This window comes from Mirounga angustirostris, unplaced genomic scaffold (assembly GCF_029215605.1).
Source record: "Mirounga angustirostris isolate CCGP_5_RB_7025 unplaced genomic scaffold, mMirAng1.0.hap1 SCAF_3, whole genome shotgun sequence".
In the NCBI taxonomy this organism is placed as follows: domain Eukaryota; kingdom Metazoa; phylum Chordata; class Mammalia; order Carnivora; family Phocidae; genus Mirounga; species Mirounga angustirostris.
The window spans coordinates 72,461,105-72,480,615 of record NW_026991711.1 but is presented as its reverse complement, the minus strand read 5'-3'; the positions used below and the strand labels follow the sequence as shown (position 1 = coordinate 72,480,615).

The 19,511-nt window shown below is 42.2% G+C and overlaps 2 protein-coding genes across 9 annotated transcripts in view; one reads left to right on the top strand and one right to left on the bottom strand.

Annotated features, from left to right (window-relative positions):
* The window catches only part of PAN3 (poly(A) specific ribonuclease subunit PAN3), a 130,019-nt gene extending 126,472 nt beyond the window's left edge, over nucleotides 1-3,547 (top strand). For 6 of the 7 annotated variants that reach the window (XM_045869244.3, XM_045869247.3, XM_045869246.3 and 3 more), the window contains one exon: nucleotides 621-3,547. In XM_045869244.3, coding sequence (XP_045725200.1) covers nucleotides 621-761 — 141 coding nt within the window. In that variant the 3' untranslated portion in view covers nucleotides 762-3,547. The remainder of the gene's footprint in view (nucleotides 1-620) is intronic. The other variant, XR_010410061.1, reaches the window with a different exon arrangement.
* A 2,973-nt stretch (nucleotides 3,548-6,520) lies between these two features.
* Nucleotides 6,521-19,511, bottom strand: part of FLT1 (fms related receptor tyrosine kinase 1) — a 177,613-nt gene continuing 164,622 nt past the window's right edge. For both annotated transcript variants that reach the window (XM_064586265.1, XM_045869251.3), the window contains 3 exons: nucleotides 17,930-18,014; nucleotides 15,888-15,982; nucleotides 6,521-12,610 (listed from right to left, as the gene is read on the bottom strand). In XM_064586265.1, coding sequence (XP_064442335.1) covers nucleotides 12,409-12,610; nucleotides 15,888-15,982; nucleotides 17,930-18,014 — 382 coding nt within the window. In that variant the 3' untranslated portion in view covers nucleotides 6,521-12,408. The remainder of the gene's footprint in view (nucleotides 12,611-15,887; nucleotides 15,983-17,929; nucleotides 18,015-19,511) is intronic.

Genomic DNA, 19,511 nt, shown 5'->3' with positions numbered 1-19,511 from the left:
AGAAAAGGTAAATAAAAATAGCAAGGCATGCACTTGACATGGAGTTGCTTGTAAATTGGTACAACTCATAAATCAGTGGTTCTGATACCCTTTGGAAAACAGTTTAGCTATATGTATTAAGCTATAAAATTATTTGTACTTTTTGATTCAGTATTTATATTTTTAAGTATTTCTCCTAAGGAAGTAATTCAGCAGAAGAAAAAAAATTAAGTAGATGAATATGATCATTGCTCTATAATTTGTGATACAAAAAAGCCAGAAGATCCTGGGTCTCCTGGCTGGCTTAGTCGGTATAGCGTGGGACTCTTGATCTCGGGGGTCGTGAGTTTAAGCCCCATGTTGGGTGTAGAACTTACTTAAAAAAAAAAAAAGGAAGATATTGGAATAATGAAATGATGGAATATAATGCAAACAAGTATTAAGCATGAAAGATAGGTGGAAACATCCAAGTTGAAAAGTGTGCATACTGATTAGTGATGTAAAATGCTTATGTATATCTAGAAGGGAATATGACAGAAAATTTTAAAATATTACTCATTGTTGCAAAAGTTGTGCTAAAATAGATAAAGTGGATTGTCCTCTGCCTGGTATGAACTTCCCATTTTGTGTCTCTGTTTCAGTTAGATGCTGGTGTGCCAGAAAAAATAAGCCTCATTTCCAGAGACGAGAAGAGTGTACTTGTGGTGACTTACAGTGACTTAAAGCGCTGCTTCGAAAACACTTTCCAAGAACTGATTGCAGCTGCAAATGGTCAGTTGTAGTATTTGCTGAAAAAGCACGCAGGACATGGCTGAGGACCTTAACCGATAGCAAATTGCACTACAGCTGAACTGTTCTCATCCTCTCATTTCACATTTGGGAAACAAACAGGAGATGAGCAAAGCTGCTTGCACTTCAGTCAGGTACACTGTTACTTGAAAGGAAGAATGTTTCACCTATCCTAGAGCTGTGGCTGCCATTGGGGCCATTATCTGTGAAGAATTTATTTTAGATTAAGGAGCACCGTTAGGTGAATGGTGTTCCCGCTTTTGTTTTTTTCCACTTGTATATGCACTAATTTTAATTTTTTAAAGACTTTTTTCTGATCTTTGAACTTTTGCCACATTGTATACTTATTAAGGGAAACTATTTGCAAGGACATTTTTGGGGAACAATGCTGGGCAGCATTTTTGTCACTGAGGGTTGCAGAATTTGCTCTTTTGGGGATCGGTTGCCCTGAATAACCTAATGGACCAGGTAAATAATTTCACAGAAGTACAGTATAGTGTATAATTCTTGTAAGAGTATTGTATGCAAGCTCTGTATGCCACCCACACTGTTAGTTCAAATGGAGATTTTTGTTTGTTTTGTTTTGTTTTTAAGAACACACAAAGAGAGATCAGTGAATTGTTGGATATGAGTTCCCCCATCAGTAGATGTAATAAATCCTTTCTGAGTGAGGATTGGATAAACAGGAACTTAAGGAGCACATAGAGCTCTTTGCTCCAAATTCAACCAGAGTCTTTTTTTTAAAAAGGTGTTTCCCTGCTTATCAGATATATTTACATTTATGCAATTTTTTTAATAGAAAAATTCTGATAAAGGCCTGAAGTTCAGGAGTATATTGCTTTAGATTCTTTCCAGTTCGCTTTTTTGTATAAAGTTCTGTTCTTTGAACCACAGCTTTATTATGGTACTTTACACTGGATACAGACACAGAGACACTGTTCAGAGGATGAACTAAACACAGCAGTGGTCTGGCATCAAGAGCTTTCTGAAGTTTTACAGCCTGAATCTGGAGGGATAACAATCTGCTGTGCCTTTGCAGTCACTGCTTAGCCCAAAGTAATAGTACTTTTGATAATAACTTCACTATGTGGGATATTCCTGAATAAGTCAATCTCAAAAGTTTGGAATTTTCCTCCTCTTAACTTTCTTAATATTTGGACATGCAGTTGTCGCCAAACTTGGGTATTCATGGAATTTCTAGTTAATGAAATACCTATACTTTGATACTGAAGACTGCCAAATACATAGGAATTTTCTTTCACAAAAAAACAGTAATGAAGACTCTGTCTCCTTTCCCAGCACTGAATGTTTTACTAGCACTGGGTGCTCACCATGCAACTATGAAGAAAATGTGGAAACTCAAAAGGTCAGGAAAGACTTCCAAGCACTTGCAACTGATGTTACGGTCTTCAATTTTAATAATTATACATATTTGTAGTTTTCAGAGAAGTTTTTAATATTTCTCTGTCCACTTTTTATAAGCTTTAAAATGATTTTCTCTGCCTTGAGATTTGCATCAAGAAAAAAACACCTCACCTGAAAGCATTGAAGACTAAAGACACGCTTTACACATTTTAACAAGTGTGTTTGAGTCCACGTTTGGTAGCATCAGTTGTTGAGTTAAAAAGAAAATCAATTATTGCATTTGATCTGGATGGATTTTAAAGGAACATAATGTTCAGTATTCAAAGGATAATTAACATTTGCCACCATAATGTTCTTTTTTATGTAAAAGGAACAAGAACTTGGAGACGTTAACATGCAAAAGTCTTTTATCATTAGCTCATGTATTTGAGGAAGAGCAGCTGTCTTTTTATATGTTTTTTGACAAATCATATTGTAATTCTTTTGTACAAAAAAGAACTACTTGTATTCTAGAAGAAATATGAAATGCTTAATTTATAAGCGGGCTGGAGATTTTTTCCAATATTGTTTTCTTTGAAAATGAAAGGGGATCATCTATTTTAGTTTTGGGGTCTGGGAACTTTTTGAAAATTTAATTTGTGGACCAATGTTTTGTGAAAGCTAAGGAAGGGCAGGGGTAAAATAGGGCTTGAATTTCTCATCCTGTATAGACCAGCAAACTTCCCTCTGCAAGGCAGGTTCAAATCACAAACCCAAGAATGTTTGCATCCTAAGTGCTAGTTTGCTTCAGCCCCTAGTAACCTCAGGACTTGGTTTGAATATAAAGGTAGACAGCTGATATGTTTTCATGAGTAAATATTGTCGCCAGAAAACAGTTGGTGTCAGGTAATACGTATTTTTTTTAAGCCTTGTTTTATATTTATTTTTCATTTAGTTTTTATTGGGAATGGTTTTCAGTAGAACTCTTAGTTCTGCTTAGGTGTTTTTTGGGGGAGCCCTCTTTTCCATAGTGTAATTCCATTTAAGAGGTTGTCTAAAAAGTTAGTCTTTTTAAGTCATAGGAAGATTTTAATATCTGAGAGTAGTCAAATTAAGGATATAAACTTCCCATACCTTCTGTCATGACAGATCAAAGCACAGAAAGGACAACCCTTGAAATCATGTAACGGTCATTTCAATTTTTTGTACCTATTTTAAATTCTGTTAGTGTATTTACTTCATTGTAAATATTTTTGAGGGTACCTTTGTATTTTGCTTTTGACCTTGGTTCTGTGGTTTGGATGTCAGCAACTTCCCTAAAAGCACCAGTATGTTAAGTTCTGATGTTTATGATCCCAATATGGGTTATTCATCTTTAATCCTGTTTTCAGTCTCTATGTGTACAGCCGTATTTTTAATAAAGAATTACAGAGAAGTTTGTTGTTTTTTTGGTACCAGTTTATTTAACAAGATGATGTTTGCCTTATCGGGATTTCAAAGACTGAATACTTCCTGTGTGTTTGGAGGAATTGTTGGTGGCATGTTTATTCATTAATTTACCAGATATCTGTGAAATGCCTACTTGGATCTATTCTAGGTACTAAAAATGCAGATATGAGTACTTGTTATTTATAAAGTGCATAGTTATACTCACACATTTCTATATAATACATGGCTTTTACAGTGTAGTTTAGGAAAGAAGACTTACTTATGTGAAAGGATAGGGAATGATATATGCCTAGCCTTTGATTCAGTACTTCAGTAATTTACTATATAGGTGAAGAGTGCCCCTCCCCGCAAGTCTTCCAGAAACATTATTCAGAATATAAGAACAGAGTTTAAAAATGGCAAAAATGTTAACATTTGTTGAATCTGAGTACCTAGTGTTTATTTCCTGTACATTTGAAAAGTTGAAAAAAAATACAGAATTGAGAGTGATAAGGGACTTGAGACCTAGGTGAAGGGTAACTAGTAAAAGAGGAAGGAGGGATTATTTTCAGCTGAAGGAACTGGTGAGTTGCTTTTAGAAATTCAGAGGAGAGAGAGTAAGTGTAGAAGGATCTTGTGGGAAAAAAAAAAAATCCATGAATTTGATGGCAGATCAAGATGACCATTGTAGATTTGTGGGGAAGACTAGTCCACCTAGAATAGAGGGTGTTTTGGGGGTTTTAAATCTTTTAGATTTAAATTTCATAAGAGAAAACACTAAAAATACTGTTCAAGCTAGGCCAGTGTGACATCTCATACACTCTGGTGAATGGACATACACAACGGCTTTATTACTTTCTTCTTTGCTCTGAATGGTCAAAGACAGGCGTTTTCCCTCCACCTTCAGCAATTGCACAATGAGAGGTGTATCTGTAAAATATCCTTCTGTATAAGTGTGGGGGAAGGGGTGCGGTGAAGAAAGATTTATTTATTTTACAAAAGACTTCTTTATTTTTAGAGAGAAAAAGAAAGAGCATGAATGGGAGGGGCATAGAGAGGGAGAGAGAATCCCAAGCAGACTCCACACTGAGCACTGAGCACAGAGCCTGGCGCGGGGCTTGATCTCATGAGCCTGAGATCATAGCCTGAGCTGAAACCAGGAGTTGGATGCTTAACTGACTGCACTACCCAGTCACCGCAGTGAAGAAGGACTTTCAAAACACATGTCCTTAACATTTATTAAAAACAGTCTCTATGATGGTTAAGAAACCAGCTTGCCAGAACAAGACTACCTGAGTTCAAAAACTGGCTCTGCCACTTAGAGCTCTGTGATCTTGAGAAACCATTTACCCACAGTTGAATGAATTGGGATTCACTCATTCATGAAATATTTATTGAATGCCTATTAAATGTCAGGCATCGCTCTAGAGGAACCAACAGAACAACTCTGACCACAACAGACAAATATTTCTGCTCTTACAGAGTTTCCACTCTAGCGGGAAGAAAACAAAGTACATAGTACATTAAGAGGTAATAGTGGCTATGGAAAGAAAGTAAAGTAGGATAAAGGACGTGGGTGGAGTTACCATATTTAGCGAATAAAAATAGAGAACACAAAGTTGAATTTGAATTTCAGATAAACAATGGATAATTTCTTTTTTAGCATAAGTATGTCTCAGGTATTGCATGGGACATACTTGTCTTAAAAAATTAATTTGTTGGGGTGCCTGGGTGGCTCAGTCATTAAGCATCTGCCTTCGGCTCAGGTCATGATCCCAGGGTCCTGGGATCAAGTCCCACATCGGGCTCCTTGCTCAGCGGGGAGCCTGCTTCTCCCTCTGCCACTCCCTGCCGCTCTGCCTGCTTGTGATTCCTCTCTCTCCCTGTGTGTCAAATAAATAAATAAAATCTTTAAAAAAAAATTAATTTGTTTATGTGAAATTCAAATTTGGTTATCCCTGTGTTTCATCTTGCAACTCGAGATGTGGGGAATGTGGTGGTGGTGTTAGAATTTCAAATGGGATGATCTGGGTACCAGCCCTCACTGAGAAGGTGATATTCAAGCAAGGACTTGAGGTAATGGAGCCAGCCATGCAGATACCTGAGGGAGAAGAATTCCACATCAGGATGTGCCAGGAGTATATGAGGAATGGCAAAGGGGCGTGTGTGGCTATAAAAGTGAAGTCAGGTAATGGGGAAGGAGGGTAGTGTTCTGTAGACCATTTTAGGACCATTTTGGCTTTGACTCCCATTGAAGAGAGAAGCTGCAGGAAGACTTTGAGTGGAGGAAAAACGTGATAATTACAAAGGATCTCTTTGGTTACTAGTTAGGAAGTTCTTGCAATATTTTGAGCAAAAGAGAGGGATTTGGACACACGTGTTAGTACAGGCGGCGTGAAGTGATTAGATTCTGAATATATTTTAAAATTAGAGCCACAAAGGACGTCCTGATTATTGGATATGGAGTGAGAAAAGAAGTCAAAATGACTGTTAAGATTTTGACCTGATACTGACAGGAAGGAGGATTCTACTGAATTGAAAGAGATTGTTTTAGAAACAAAGGTTTTTGTGGAGGGTGGGCAAGGATGGGGAAGTGAGGAAAGACAAATGGGAGTTTGGTCTGGGACCTGTTACATTTCAGATGTTCAGTACTCATTTGTTCTGGTTACTTATTTTGTAATGAATGACTCCGAACTTAATGGCATAAAACACCATTTTATAATTCTCAGGAATTCTGTGGGTTAGGAATTTGGGACAGGGCACAGCTGGGATGTCTTATCTCTATTCCATTATGTTTGGGGCCTCTGCTGGGAAAATTCCAGTGGCTGGGGGCTGAAATCATCTGGTCTGGTACTGGGACTGAATGACTTAAAAGCTGGGCTCATCTGGGGACCGTCAGTGGAAGCACCTACACGTGACCCCACCCTGTGGCTCAGGCTTCTCCAATCATGACGACTGGGTCTCTAGTTTGAGCTGCTGCTTTTTTTTTTTTTTTTTTTTAAAGATTTTATTTATTTATTTGACAGACGCAGCGAGAGAGGGAACACAAGCAGGGGGAGTGGGAGAGGAAGAAGCAGGCCTCCCGCGGAGCAGGGAGCCCGATGCGGGGCTCGATCCCAGGAGCCTGGCATCATGACCGGAGCCGAAGGCAGACGCTTAACGACTGAGCCACCCAGGCGCCCCTCTAGTTTGAGCTTCTGGAGCATGAGTGTACCAGGAGACTCGGGTGGAAAGGGCATGATCTTTTCTGACCTGGCCTCAGACTCATGCAGTGTCACTTCTGCCACAGTCTGTTGATTACAATTGAGTCACAAAGGCATCTCGAATTCTAGGGGAGAGGAATTTGATGGGGAAGTGGCAAGGGCATGTTGCCAAAGGTCGTGTGGGATGGGAGATGTTATTGCCATTATTTTTGGAAAATCCAGTCTGCCACCGCATCAAGAGATGTCAATTCAACACGTATGCATGTGAGTTTGGAGTCTGGGGGAGAGATCTGGTCTGTATGTGTAATTTGCAAGTCATTATATAGATGTCATTTAAAGCCCTGAGATTGGTTGAGATCATGAAGGGAGTTAGTATAGATGGAGAGGAGAAAAAAGTCCAAGGGCAGAGCCCTAGGGTAACTGGAACAATGTTCAAATGTCAGAGACAAGAGGAAACCAGTTAGAGGGACAGAAATGACCCATGAAATAGGAGGAAATATGTGTGACGTCCTGGAATCAAGGTTAAAATGGATATTTTCAGGAATAAGGGTCAAGTTGTTGATGAATCAAGAAAGATTGAGACTGAAAATTGGCCGTTGGATTTAGCAATTTGCAGGTAACTGATCATCTTATCAAGAGCGGTGTCCATGAGTGTGACAGAGAAAGCTAGGTTTGAGCGGGTTTAAGAGTACTTCGGAGGGATCGGAAACAGAGACTAACCACTTCAAGGAATTTTGCTGTAAAGAGGAGTAAAGAAATGTATTGGTAACGAGGGGAAAGGAAGAATGGAAGTTTGTTTTGTAACACGGGAGAGTGAACAGCATGTTTGTCTGATCTAGTGGGAACGGGACCAGTTGATGGCAGTGAGGGAGTGCTGAATTTCTGGAGCTGTGTCCCTGAGGATAGGAAGGCATCCAGCTGTGTCAGGACATGTTTTGAACTGGCCATCCACAAGAGAGGGCTGACTTGCATGAGTTCAGGTGCCAGCAGGCGGGTAGATGTGAGGGTGAGATTTTGAAGTTCTCTTGATTACTTAAATCTTTCCCTTGATGTGGGTACAACTAATGGTACCAGTCACATTGGGTTGCTTTGAAAATTGAATGAGTTTGTTCCTCTAAAGCACTTAGAATAGTTGCTGGCCCCTGAAGTTAATCTGTTTTTGTCTGAGATTAAGCCCTTACTCTTTTTTAAATGGGCCTTCTCTGAAAAGTGATATTAAATGGTGTTTTTTTTTTAAAGATTTTATTTATTCATTTGAGACACAGAGATACAGAGAGAGAGAGAGAGCATGAGCAGTGGGAGAGGCAGAGGGAGAGGGAGAAGCAGGCTCCCCGCTGAGCCAGGAGCCCAATGTGGGACTCGATCCCAGGACCCTGGGATCATGACCTGAGCGGAAGGCAGACGCTTAACCATCTGAGCCACCCAGGCGGCCCTGGTTTTTTTTTCTTTTAATAATCTTTTATTGAATAATAACACGCACATACACATAAGTTTGCAAATAAGTAGATAGCTCTGTTAGTTATCACAAAGTGAACACACCTAGGTACCACACCCAGACCAAGAAATAGAACATTTGTGGCATCTAATTGTTTTTGTTTTGTTTTGTTTTCTCCCTTAAAATACCCTTAGTTCAAAAAAATAGAAGGCTAGTCATCCCTGTGTTGGGATCCAGGATATTTTTATAAAATTTACTGGCCTGTGAAACCCCAAAGTCTGGTAATATGTTTAACACTGAGGAGTCCAGTAAACCTTACTGGGCCATCCTTCTGCTGGAAGAAAGAAACAAAACAAAACAAAACAAAAACCACAACAATTCCCAAATGTCCTATAAGTTTCCAGAGTCATGAGAAAATTTCTAAACTATGATGTGACACCAATTCCTTGAGCATTCTTCAAATCATGTGCTTCAATGAGTGACTTTACTCTTATGTTATGAAAATGAACACTATTTTTAAAGGATTTCAGATTCATGAAGATAAACTGCCTCGTGCCCTCTTCAGTTAACCACAGACTTACTGAGATGAGTCACTTTTCCTCTTTCTTGCCTCTGTCCCAAAGAGAGTAGGCCTGGTTTCCCTTACAACATGTCTCCATCTAGTTTCCTCATGATGTTTTCAGGAAGATGACCACTTCCAAAACAATATGTTGGTCACTTAGGTCTATTAGCGATGATCTGGATTATTTCTCTTTTTAGGATGTAATCCACCAAAACACAAATGAAAGATATTTGGCTGGTGTACTTTTCTTAGGAAAGCTCTTGTGTCTTAGGCTTTTGTCTAATCCTGTATGGTTTCCTGCACACCACCTCTAATACACACACACACACGCACACACACATCCTGTAATTAATTGTTTCTTAGCTGACAGTGTTTGGGAAAACCCACCTCTTTTTTAATTGAGGGCACTTCCATTTGCAGCCAGCACTTGCATTCAGTCTGTACATTTTACTTCTGATTGTGTTCATTTTAGTGTTTAGTTTTCTCGGCGATGTGCCTTGTATGAGTTTGGTTTTGATTTACTGATGCTTTACAGCAGCCATCTTGTGGCATGGACAGAAAGCTCTTCGCCCCTCTCTGCAGAGTGCTTGCTTGATTTTTCTTTTCTTTCTTTCTTTTTTTTTTTTTTTTTGCTTGCTTGATTTTTCTTGTGCTATGTTTCGTAATTGGTATATAATGAAATCCCTCAGAACACCAGTCCTCCACCCCCAAGGAAACCCAAGACCCCTTTTTTCACGTATAAGCAAATTGGAGAAAATAGTAGATATTTTTGGAAGTTAATTTTATTATATGAAGATAGCATACAAAATACATTCATAGTGACTAGAGATGTAGGACCAAATTAAGTCTTACTTATATCTGCAGCATATATTCTTGGTATGTATAAAAGTAACTTTAAAATTCCAGTTTCCTTAAATAGTTACGCACAAAACACACACACGTATATACACATACAGTTACTACCACTGTCGGTCAAAGATGCGCTCCTCCTTTCACGAATGAAAAGGGCCTGGCAAGTATCTGTTTCAGGTTTGACATACTTACAGGCTGGGAAACAAGGCACAGCTAGAAGACCTACGTGACATTTTTCAGGATTTGGACAAATCTGTTCCATGGGCTAAAACTAAGGTCTGAGCATCGTTTCTTAGACTAACAAGATAATAGACCTGCGTATGGTTTCAGTCCTGTTCCACCCACAGTGTTACACATACATGGCCTCACAAATCCTGAAAGGAAATGCTGCTTTACTTGTTAGTGCCAGCTGTTTTTGTCATAAATGACAAATGGTTCTAATAATATCATCGGTTAATTAGTGTTTTCATTTTCAGTGCTTTTTAATAAATGTTCAGGGCTGGTAAATGAACCATTCTGTGGCAAGCACTCTGCCACTAGATAGACTCATTCCTGCAAGCTTCCATTTTTCTTTGTGTTAAGACTCTAGATGGAACCATTGTTGACTGATGGACTCGTGTAGGCTATAAACCTGAGTCTTTGAAGCAGTTGAATTGACACAGTTCTAGTACATGTTTTGTTTTTCTTTTGGAAAGATGGCATTACTAAGGTTTCTGAACAATACAGAATTGGATTATTGAAATCAAGATGTGGTACGGGTAGTTAAGGTTTCTGTTTTCACTCATTGCTGGATCCTTACTGTTTTGAAAGCATGAGAGAATTGATTGACATCTTCTTTTAATTTTCCCTATTCAACCTCCTTCTGGTTACCTGATTGATACCGTCGCCAGCTGTTCCAGGTGCTTTTGTGCGTGCAAAGAAGAGGAGGAACAAAGCTCATCCCCTCTTCTGGCCCTGGCCTGACTTTGTTTGCACTGGGCCCTTGGTGGAGAGGCCTGCCTCGCTTCTCTGCCGGCCAGGGGCTTCCCCAGCAGAACCACCACTGGAGCACCCGCCGCCCCCCTTGGGATGTGCTGACTGTCCCATCTCTTTATACTAAGAACCTTGAAACCAGAGTGTGACACACAGAGAAGGAAGCAAAGATTCCTTATATCTCAGGTTCTAGAGTTAAGTTACGTGCATAAAGGGAAGCATACTCTACTACCAGAAGCAGCAATTCACTGTTGCCTGTCCAGCCTTGACTGGCTTTAGAAGGTGCATACATCCTAAATACATAGCTTCAAACAGAGCCAGTTGAGAGATCCAGAGTCTGTAGACTCTCTGAAGAGTCGGCACCCTTGTGTACCCTGTCTCCCTATTTCCATCATCTTCAGACCCATGGCAAGGTCCAAAGCAAATGAAAAGAGGCTTTTCTCCTCTTGATGGCTCATTAACTAATATCCTGAGTCCCAATTCTAAAAGTATCTTGCATAAATTACATATCACCTTTTTTCTCAAGGAGCATAAAGTGCTTAATAAACATTGATTAACGTTCTTCCACATCTTTCCAGTAGACTAGCATGAGATAGTAGAATCCCCATTGAAAAGGAAACATGATTGACTTCCTATCCTTTGGGTCCCAACTGTTTCAGTGAGTTGGTTTGGTTGGTATAGAGATGGGGTTTTCACCCTGTTCATCCTGTTTTTTGCTCCATCTATCCTGGTTTTGGCATAGAGGAAACCCCCCGCAAGACTCATTTTCATCCTCCTCAGAGCTTCCTTTTATAACTAACTGTACAAAACAGGTTAATGTAAAAAACTTGAAGTGTTTTGATTATACATTAAGACTCAAAATAGAATCTGACAATATTTTTGAACATGTGGCTTAAAGCCCAACAGGTAACCCTAATAGACCAAACTCGTTCCAGTTAGCTTACTCTGAGCAACCTGCTAAGTGTGAGGCCATCATGCTGTGGAGCCAGCTTAGCTCAGGGTGAGTTTGCAGTGTATCTTGCTAGAGGGGCCTACAGTCTCGGCTCAGATTTGAGCACCAAGCTCAGTGCTAGAAATTTAAAAATGTGCCATATATGGGAATGGGCATAGATCCAGTCCCATAGCTAAGACTTTAAAAATTTGTTTTGTAGTTCCAAAAAAATATGTCTGTCCTTTTCTTGCCTGCCGGAATCCAGAAAATGTCCCCTCATCCTTCTGTCCTATTTGCTCCCTGGCTGGATTTTCCATGTGGACCGGGTTCGGTCAGGGTTTGGAAGCATTGTCATGGCTTTTCCTACTCCCTTCCCATATGGGACAGCACAAATTCTTCTCTCCAGTGCTCCATCCTGTTTACTCTCTGCTACCTTTCTCCCTTCTTTCCTTCTCCTCCTTCCATGTCACATCTGCTAGAGGACCCCAGAGACATTGCACAGGCCGGCTTAGGGCTGGTTGCCTCCTGGTTCCCGGGTGCCGGTGGCTGGCCCCATGAGTCCACACTGCACGGTGGGGTCAGTGTGTCTCCTGAATCATCAAATGCCCTGTGGTCTCAGGGGTAGGAGCAGGTAAGTCATTGGGCTTAGAAAGGGTTTCTCTAACACACTGAATAATGTGAGGATTTACCAGTGGTGTTTTTCACTTGTCACTATTACTCTATCTGGGGTTACATTCTTGTTAGTCAAAAAGAAAAAAAAAAAAAAGCACTATTAAAAAATCACAAAAGGCAGCTTGCTCCTGTGGAAAGGTAAAGGTGTACATTTATATATGTGTCATACTGGCAGAAGCAGCTAGTTTTCAGGGGGCATAAATACTTGTGTGGTTCTAGAAAGAAGGCGATGTGTCAAACTTTAGACAGGCGGGGTGGAGTATAAGACCACCGAGTTGTAGTCTGGGGGAGGAGAGCAGCACGAAATCTTCTTTTCCAGCTCTGAGTTGTCATACGTAAATCTGCGCCTGCCTCTGTTGATATGCCCACACCCGGAATGGCAGAAAGCAGGCCGCGTGAGGTCAGAAAGCCCCGACTCCTTACTTTTACTGGTTACTCTCAAGCTAAAGAGAGAAAAGGAAAAAAAAAAATCATATACACAAAATTGATTTCTCGAAAACAAACAGGTCCACTCTTTCCTGTTAGGCCTTTGCTCGTAACTGTTCTAGAGCTGATGGTTATTGAATCCCATCTCAATCTCAGCTCACAGACTCTTTGTTCTAGAGCCTCACGCTGCTTCTCTGCTATCGGCCCGGTGGCACCAGGCAGAAAGATGCCTTCTCTGGCCGGGGCGTGGACTGGGTATGAATAGATACTGCAAATCCATAACGCCGGGTGGAAAATAACTCCAAGACGGGTATGGCCCTCCCCTGCTCTTGGGCCGGTTAGCTACTGGGGTAGGCTGAAAACCGCTCCCGCCTCCAAAATACATAGATCTCAAATCCCTGGAACCTGCAAATAGCACTTCGGCAAAAGACTGAATATTGCCTCATGTGGCAAGCCGGGTGATCAAGCTAAGGATCTTCAGAGGAGGAGCTTAGCCTGAATTGCCCAGGTGGGCCCTAAATACAATCACACGTATCCTTATAAGAGAGGCAGACGGAGATTCACACCCACACACAGGAGGCGGTGGTTGAAGGTGGAGCAGGGAGACACGGCCACAAGCCAAGGAAGGCCCAGAGACACCGGGAGCCGGGAAGGGTGACGAATGGATTCTCCCTCAGATCCTCCAGAGGGATTGCGGCTCTGCCAACACCTTGATTTTGGACTGCTGGCCCCCAGAACTACAAGAGAATAAATCTCTCCTGGTCTAAGCCACTAACTTTGTGGGGATGTGTTACAACAGCCTCAAGAAACGAATAAAGCTTCAGACAAACAGGTCAGTTACAGTTGTTTCCCTATCATGTTTGTGTTCTAGAAAACTTGTTATGGCTCAAGGAGAAGAAACTTGTTTCTGGTTCTATATGTTACATCCAGCCTGAGACAGATACACAGGAAAGAAAAGCTTCTCTTGTCCTTTCATATTTGTTTGTTTCTTCATAGCTGGGATGAGAACGAGAAAACCTCATGTGCTACCATATTACTTCGATTGGCTCATGGACTAAACACGTCAAGCATTTTCTATATTTTTAATCTCAGAGTCGAGGGTGAGATTATGGCTTTCCTTCACAGAGATCTAGATTAAGTCTTCCAAAATAGGAAACAAAAGGTTGTTGGTAGCCTACTTTCTTTCCTCCCTTATACACGTCTTCTTTGTGAGGGTCCCCTAATCCTCTACCCTCTGAGGGGACTCAGCTCTGGTACCATCACGGTGCTCATGTTAAAAGGAAACAAGTATGAAGATGTTTGCCTGGCAGTGTGCCTCCCCTTCAGACTCACTCGTGGTTGTTAAATTGTGCTCACTCTATCACTTAGAGGCATTTGGGCCCACCTTTGGACTCAGATCAAGGTCAGCAAAGCACATGCTATGGGCTGAAAACCTGCTTGGTTTCGTTCTTTTTTTTTTTTTTTCCTCCATTTTTATTGAGATACGTTCACCTGTTTAAGGTGTCCAGCTGAATGGTTTTTAGTATATTCGCAGATGGTGCAACCATCAACACAATCAATTTTAGGACATTTTCCTCACTCCGCAAAACCCATACCCACTAGTATAGCCAGTTACCCATCTCCCCCACACGTCCCACCCCCAGCCCTAGACAACCACCGACCGACTTTTATTTATAGAATAAATATATAGAGTGGCCTATTGCTGGCATTTCACGTAAATGGAATCATATGCTATGTAGTCTGTTGTGACTGGCTTCGTTCACTTAAAAATGTTTTTCAAGGTTTGTCCATGTTGTAGCATATATCAGTACTTCGTACTTTTTTATTGGCAAATAATATTTGATTGTATGGGTATACTGCATTTTATCAACTCATCAATTGAAGGACCGTTGGCTTGTTTTGGGGTTATTATTAACGATGCTGCTATGAACATTCATGAATAAGCTTTTGTGTGGACATCAGTTTTTGTGCTGTTGGGTATGTACCGAAGGAGTGGAATTGCTGGGTTTTAGAGTAACGCTATTTAACCTTTGAAGAACTGCTATCCTGTTTCCCAAACTGACCGTGCCATTTTACATTCCTACAGCAACACACAGGCTTAGGATTTCTCCACCTCCTTGTCAATGCTAACTTTTTGGTTCTAGCCATCCTAGTGGGTACGAAGTGGTATGTCGTTATGGTTTTGATTTGTGTTTCCCTGATGACTAACGACCTTAAGCATCTTTTCCCGTGCTCGTTGGCCACGGCCGTCTGTTTCTGTAAGGTTTACTGGAACACAGCCCCACCTCCTTGTTTATATATTGGTGATGGCCGCTTTTATCCTACAGTGGCAGAGTTGAGTAGTTGTTTTGTTTTGTTTTTAAAGATCTTATTTACTAGAGAGAGAGAGAATGAGCAGAAGGAGCAGGAGACTCTCTGCTGAGCAGGGAGCCCGACACGGGGCTCGATCCCAGGACCCTGGGACCATGACCTGAGCAAAGGCAGATGCTTAACTGACTGAGCCCCCCAGGCGCCCTGAATAGTTGTTTTCTATGTGGCTCTTGAAGAAAAAGTCTGCTGACCCCTGATTTAGAGGAAAGAGGAGCATGTTCTGCCTTTGGGTGAGATGGGCAGGCGTTTGAATCAGGAAAGGTGGGAATGCCTGACAGATCGGCCCAGCCTTCGCCTGCCCAGCACGGTCCCCAGGCAGAGACCAGCACAGAGAAGCTGAAGTGGTAGCAGGGCCAGTGGAGAAAAACGCTGGGGCCTAGGTTATTCCAACAGCACTTGCAGATGGCCACTGTAGGGAGGGAGGAGGGCCAGGAGCCAACAGGACACAAGCCTTCTCTTGGAAGAGTTGGCTTCTCGGGATGGCACATCTTAGGACGGGAAAACAGGACCGTGCGCCTTCCCGTACAAATGCTGGCAAGCCCAGGGTATGATCACGGGCGAGCTGCCCTCCCTGCCCCCGTAAGCGTGTCTCCATCTGACTTATGCACTGCTCACACTTGGGCATATCAGACTCCGTCCAGCTGAGGCGCTGTGCTTCATGTGTTTGGACTGCCTGTCCCTGCTAGAATTTTCTGCATGTTTCTACTTCTCAAATCCCAGGCTTCCTTCTCAGCACTTGGTGCTCATCTCTCTGATTTTTATACCCTCCTTCTTGCCCTTGGGAGGACAAAAAGTGCTTTTCTGCAAAACCTGAACACTGTAGTTCAGGAGGCCGAGTGGCCCTCAACTGTCCCCATTGAGTTTTCCCCAGCATCTTCCTTCACACCCCTCGATCAGTTGATCAAAGATCCCCAGCTTCCTTACTCAATCTTCACAGAGGCCTTGGGTTTGCTCTCAGCCCAGGTGAAGCGCTTCAGCAAGGGGGAGGCCATCAGAGTGTTACTGTCCACCTGGTAATCCTGGTGGGAGGAAGGAAACAGGTTATACTTCTTGCCTGACCCAGACGGGCCCACGAGTCTGGGGCATGATATTGGGATGCACATCCGAAGTCACTCCAAGCTCTGTCCTCACCTGCCTATTAAGACCAAGCATGTTCTCCACATGGGCAAACCTAAATTTTGTCAGTTGCAAAAAATGCCTATTATTCCCTGTGACTTTGAGGTCCTTCTTCCTGAAGGTGAAAAAAATACCTTTTAAACAAAAGGGGAAGCTGCAGGTAATAGGTGAGCATTTTTTTATAGTAAACTTTTATGCAAATGATTGCATACATCTACTAAAACTAATTTTGGCAGATGACTGCTATCTGTGAGTATTTGGGGGCCATACATAAGATGCAAAGATTTCGCGAAATTATAAAGACCTGGTTGAATTTTCTTTCTTGTGGATCCTATGGCATTCTCAGGCCCTCCATGGTCATGGTTTGCAACAATTCCATTTTCTCCTTGGTTCAGCTTTAGCATGGAGTTTCATGCAGGCTCCTCCTTACTCTGTTAATACAGCCTTCCCAGTGTGTGGATTCCACACTTTGTTCCTCTGTCCTTTGAGTCTCTGACGGGGCTGTGTTCATGTCCTTACTCATCAGTAAGCAAACCTAAGCGAGCAAAGAAGCTGTTGTGGCCCCACTGTATCGGGCTGGGGAGGGTTAAGGTGGACAGAAATCTTCCATGTTTTGCTCAGTATCACTTCCTAGGACTTAAAACCAGCTTACTAAGTAAAACAAAATTTCCAGCTATTTTACTTTGGTATTCTGTGGCTAGTTGTAATGCTTTTAAGTGTTCCAGTCATCTTTTCCTCTTTAGTGTGTTTGAAAAGCTTTTGGTGCTTTTTAAATGATGACTGTGCTGGGTATCAAGTCACAGTGTTTGTGGTCATCACCTTCACACTGGTTGGTTTTCCGGCCCTTTTATGGGATCTGAGCATTACCAGTGCTCCTCAAACTTTATTGTGCACATCAGTCCCCTGGGGACCTTGTGACAGGGCAAAGTCTGACTCAGTGAGTATGGACAGGTCCTGAGATTTGGCATTTCTAGCCCGCTTAGTGGCCACGGTGCTTACCTGGAGATCACACTCTGTCAGGGGCTAGCTAGCAGAAGGGCACTCTTGCCCAGCCCTCCCCCTCCTCCCCTTACTCTCTCAACCTCATGTCCCAGAGCTTCAGAGAGACAGCTGGGTAAGGCCCTGTGTTTGCCGGGCTGTACTGGATTGCTTCTCCCAGTGTGGCTGGGTAGGACCATGGCTGTCCAGCTTCTATAATCTCAGTGGGAAGGAGCATAAGGCCTGGGTAGACTTCTCTCAGGACCTCAAGGCTATTCTTTTTTTTTTTTTTTTTTTAAGATTTTATTTATTTATTTGACAGATACATAGCAAAAGAGGGAACACAAGCAGGGGGAATGGGAGAGGGAGAAGTAGGCTTCCCGCCGAGCAGGGAGCCCAATGCAGGGCTTGATCCCAGGACCCCGGGACCATGACCTGAGCTGAAGGCAGACGCTTAACAACTGAGCCACCCAGGTGCCCCCTCAAGGCTATTCTTAAGGGAGAGCTTTCTGTTATATCATGAAGACCCAGCCACTCACAGCTTTGAGTTCCTCCATTAATCTGGAAGCAGGATTCCATCATTGATAGCCAAGAAGCTTAGAAACACACAATGAAGTTTCCTAAGGGACTAAACTATGACCAGGTGAAGATGTGGACCCTGGAGTGAATTCGAGGTCATTGTCAAACTTCAGAATTACCTATTAGCTCTGTATAGCTAAGTCTTGTTGTCAGTCCCCCGAAATTGTCATTTCAGCCACTAATTACTGACCCCCATGGACTGAGAGCCACCAGACTATTGGAGTTTGTGTTTGGATAGAGTCCGGCAAAGGGTCCTGCCAGGGTGCCTTGAGTAGGTGAATTCCATTACTTACATCAAAGATAGAGGTGGTGTTTGGTGAAAGTTCTTCAAAGGTTTTGATTCTCTCCAGACTCATGAAATTGAAAGCATTTACGTATCTGATGAAGAAGCAGAAAGAATAATCAAGACAGGAAAATGAATCCAGCTTTTATTAGTTGGGAGACTATGGGCACTGTATCCCAGCTGAGGCGAACAAAAGTACCAAAGGAATCCCTGGCTCCTGAGGCTGAAGGTCTCTTGCTGTGTTCCCCCTAAGGATCCTCCCATGGTTGTTCATCCACACTGCATAGTTTTGAGCAAAACCCCAGAGGGACCCTTGAGAGACTCCTCAGTGGTTGGGCTTCTAGTCCCTTGTGGAATTGGAGAAATGTCAGGCCTAGAAGAAACCTGAATCCTCATGTGGTCTAAACACCCTCCCTTACAAAGGAGAGAGATGATGCCCAGAGAAGGGATATGACTTGATAATGTATAGCTGCCTACTTCTCAAAGGATGCGAGGAGACCAAGGAAATGACCTCGCAAGGTCACACAGCTGATTTAATGGCTAGTTCTGTATATTCTGCTCTTGGATTCCAGATTGGGAGAAATGGGTAGTATTTTTGTGTTTTCCCTTTACCTACTGACCTATTGTTGATGATCCATTAGGAAGGCTGGCAGAGATCTCCACCATATGGTTCCTCCTAAGGCGAGTTCACCTATAGACTGAGTTTCTTAGTCTGAAACCCTATCATCACTTGCAAGGCCCAATTTCTTAGATAAGCTTTTTATTGGCCTAAGGCTCAGCAGCATCCTGTAAAGGCCCAAAAACTGACAATTTCCCTCCCCCATCTCTGATACAATCAGATATTGCTAATGTGTTCAATCCCAGCTAGCTTTCTTTAAAAAAAAAGGGGGGGGAGGGTGATTCAATGGGTGATTTTTTTAATCTTAAAAAATTCGGTGATTTTTTTTTTTCCTTAAAAAAAATAAAAGGTGATTCATTCAAATGGGTGAATCCCAGCTAGTTTTCTTAAAAAAAAAAAAAGGTGACTTAGTGGTGTGTTGATACATGTATCATGTATCAGAGATACAATCAGATACTGCTAATGTGTCCAATCCCAGCTACTTTTCCTAGCTTAAAAAAAAAAATGGGGGTGATTCATCTGTTTCAGCCTCCTGGGCTGGTTGTGAACTGTGAGCAGTGCCACTGACCTATAGCCCATGACCACAAATCCGGGCTGGCCACTGGACTTCTAGGCCTGTCAGAGAAGGCTGTCAGTCTTTTCAGACTGTCCCAACCCTTAGCCATGCCTCCCCTGGCTGAACTGAGGCCAAAGCTGTAGGGTTGTGCCTTCTGCAGATAAAGATGCTAGAAGGCCCACAGGATAGTCTAAAGATCCTAAAAATCATTCTAATGGCATGGAGGGAGTATCAAAATACCTAGGTTACAAACTCCAATCTGCCACTTTCCAGACACACCATTTTTGGCAAGCTATCTCCCATGGAGCCTAATGTCCCCATTTGTGGAACAGGAATAATAATACCTACTGTATAGTATTGTTTTGAGCATTAAAGGAATTGATGTCCACAAAGAGCCTACACAGGGCCAGACTACAC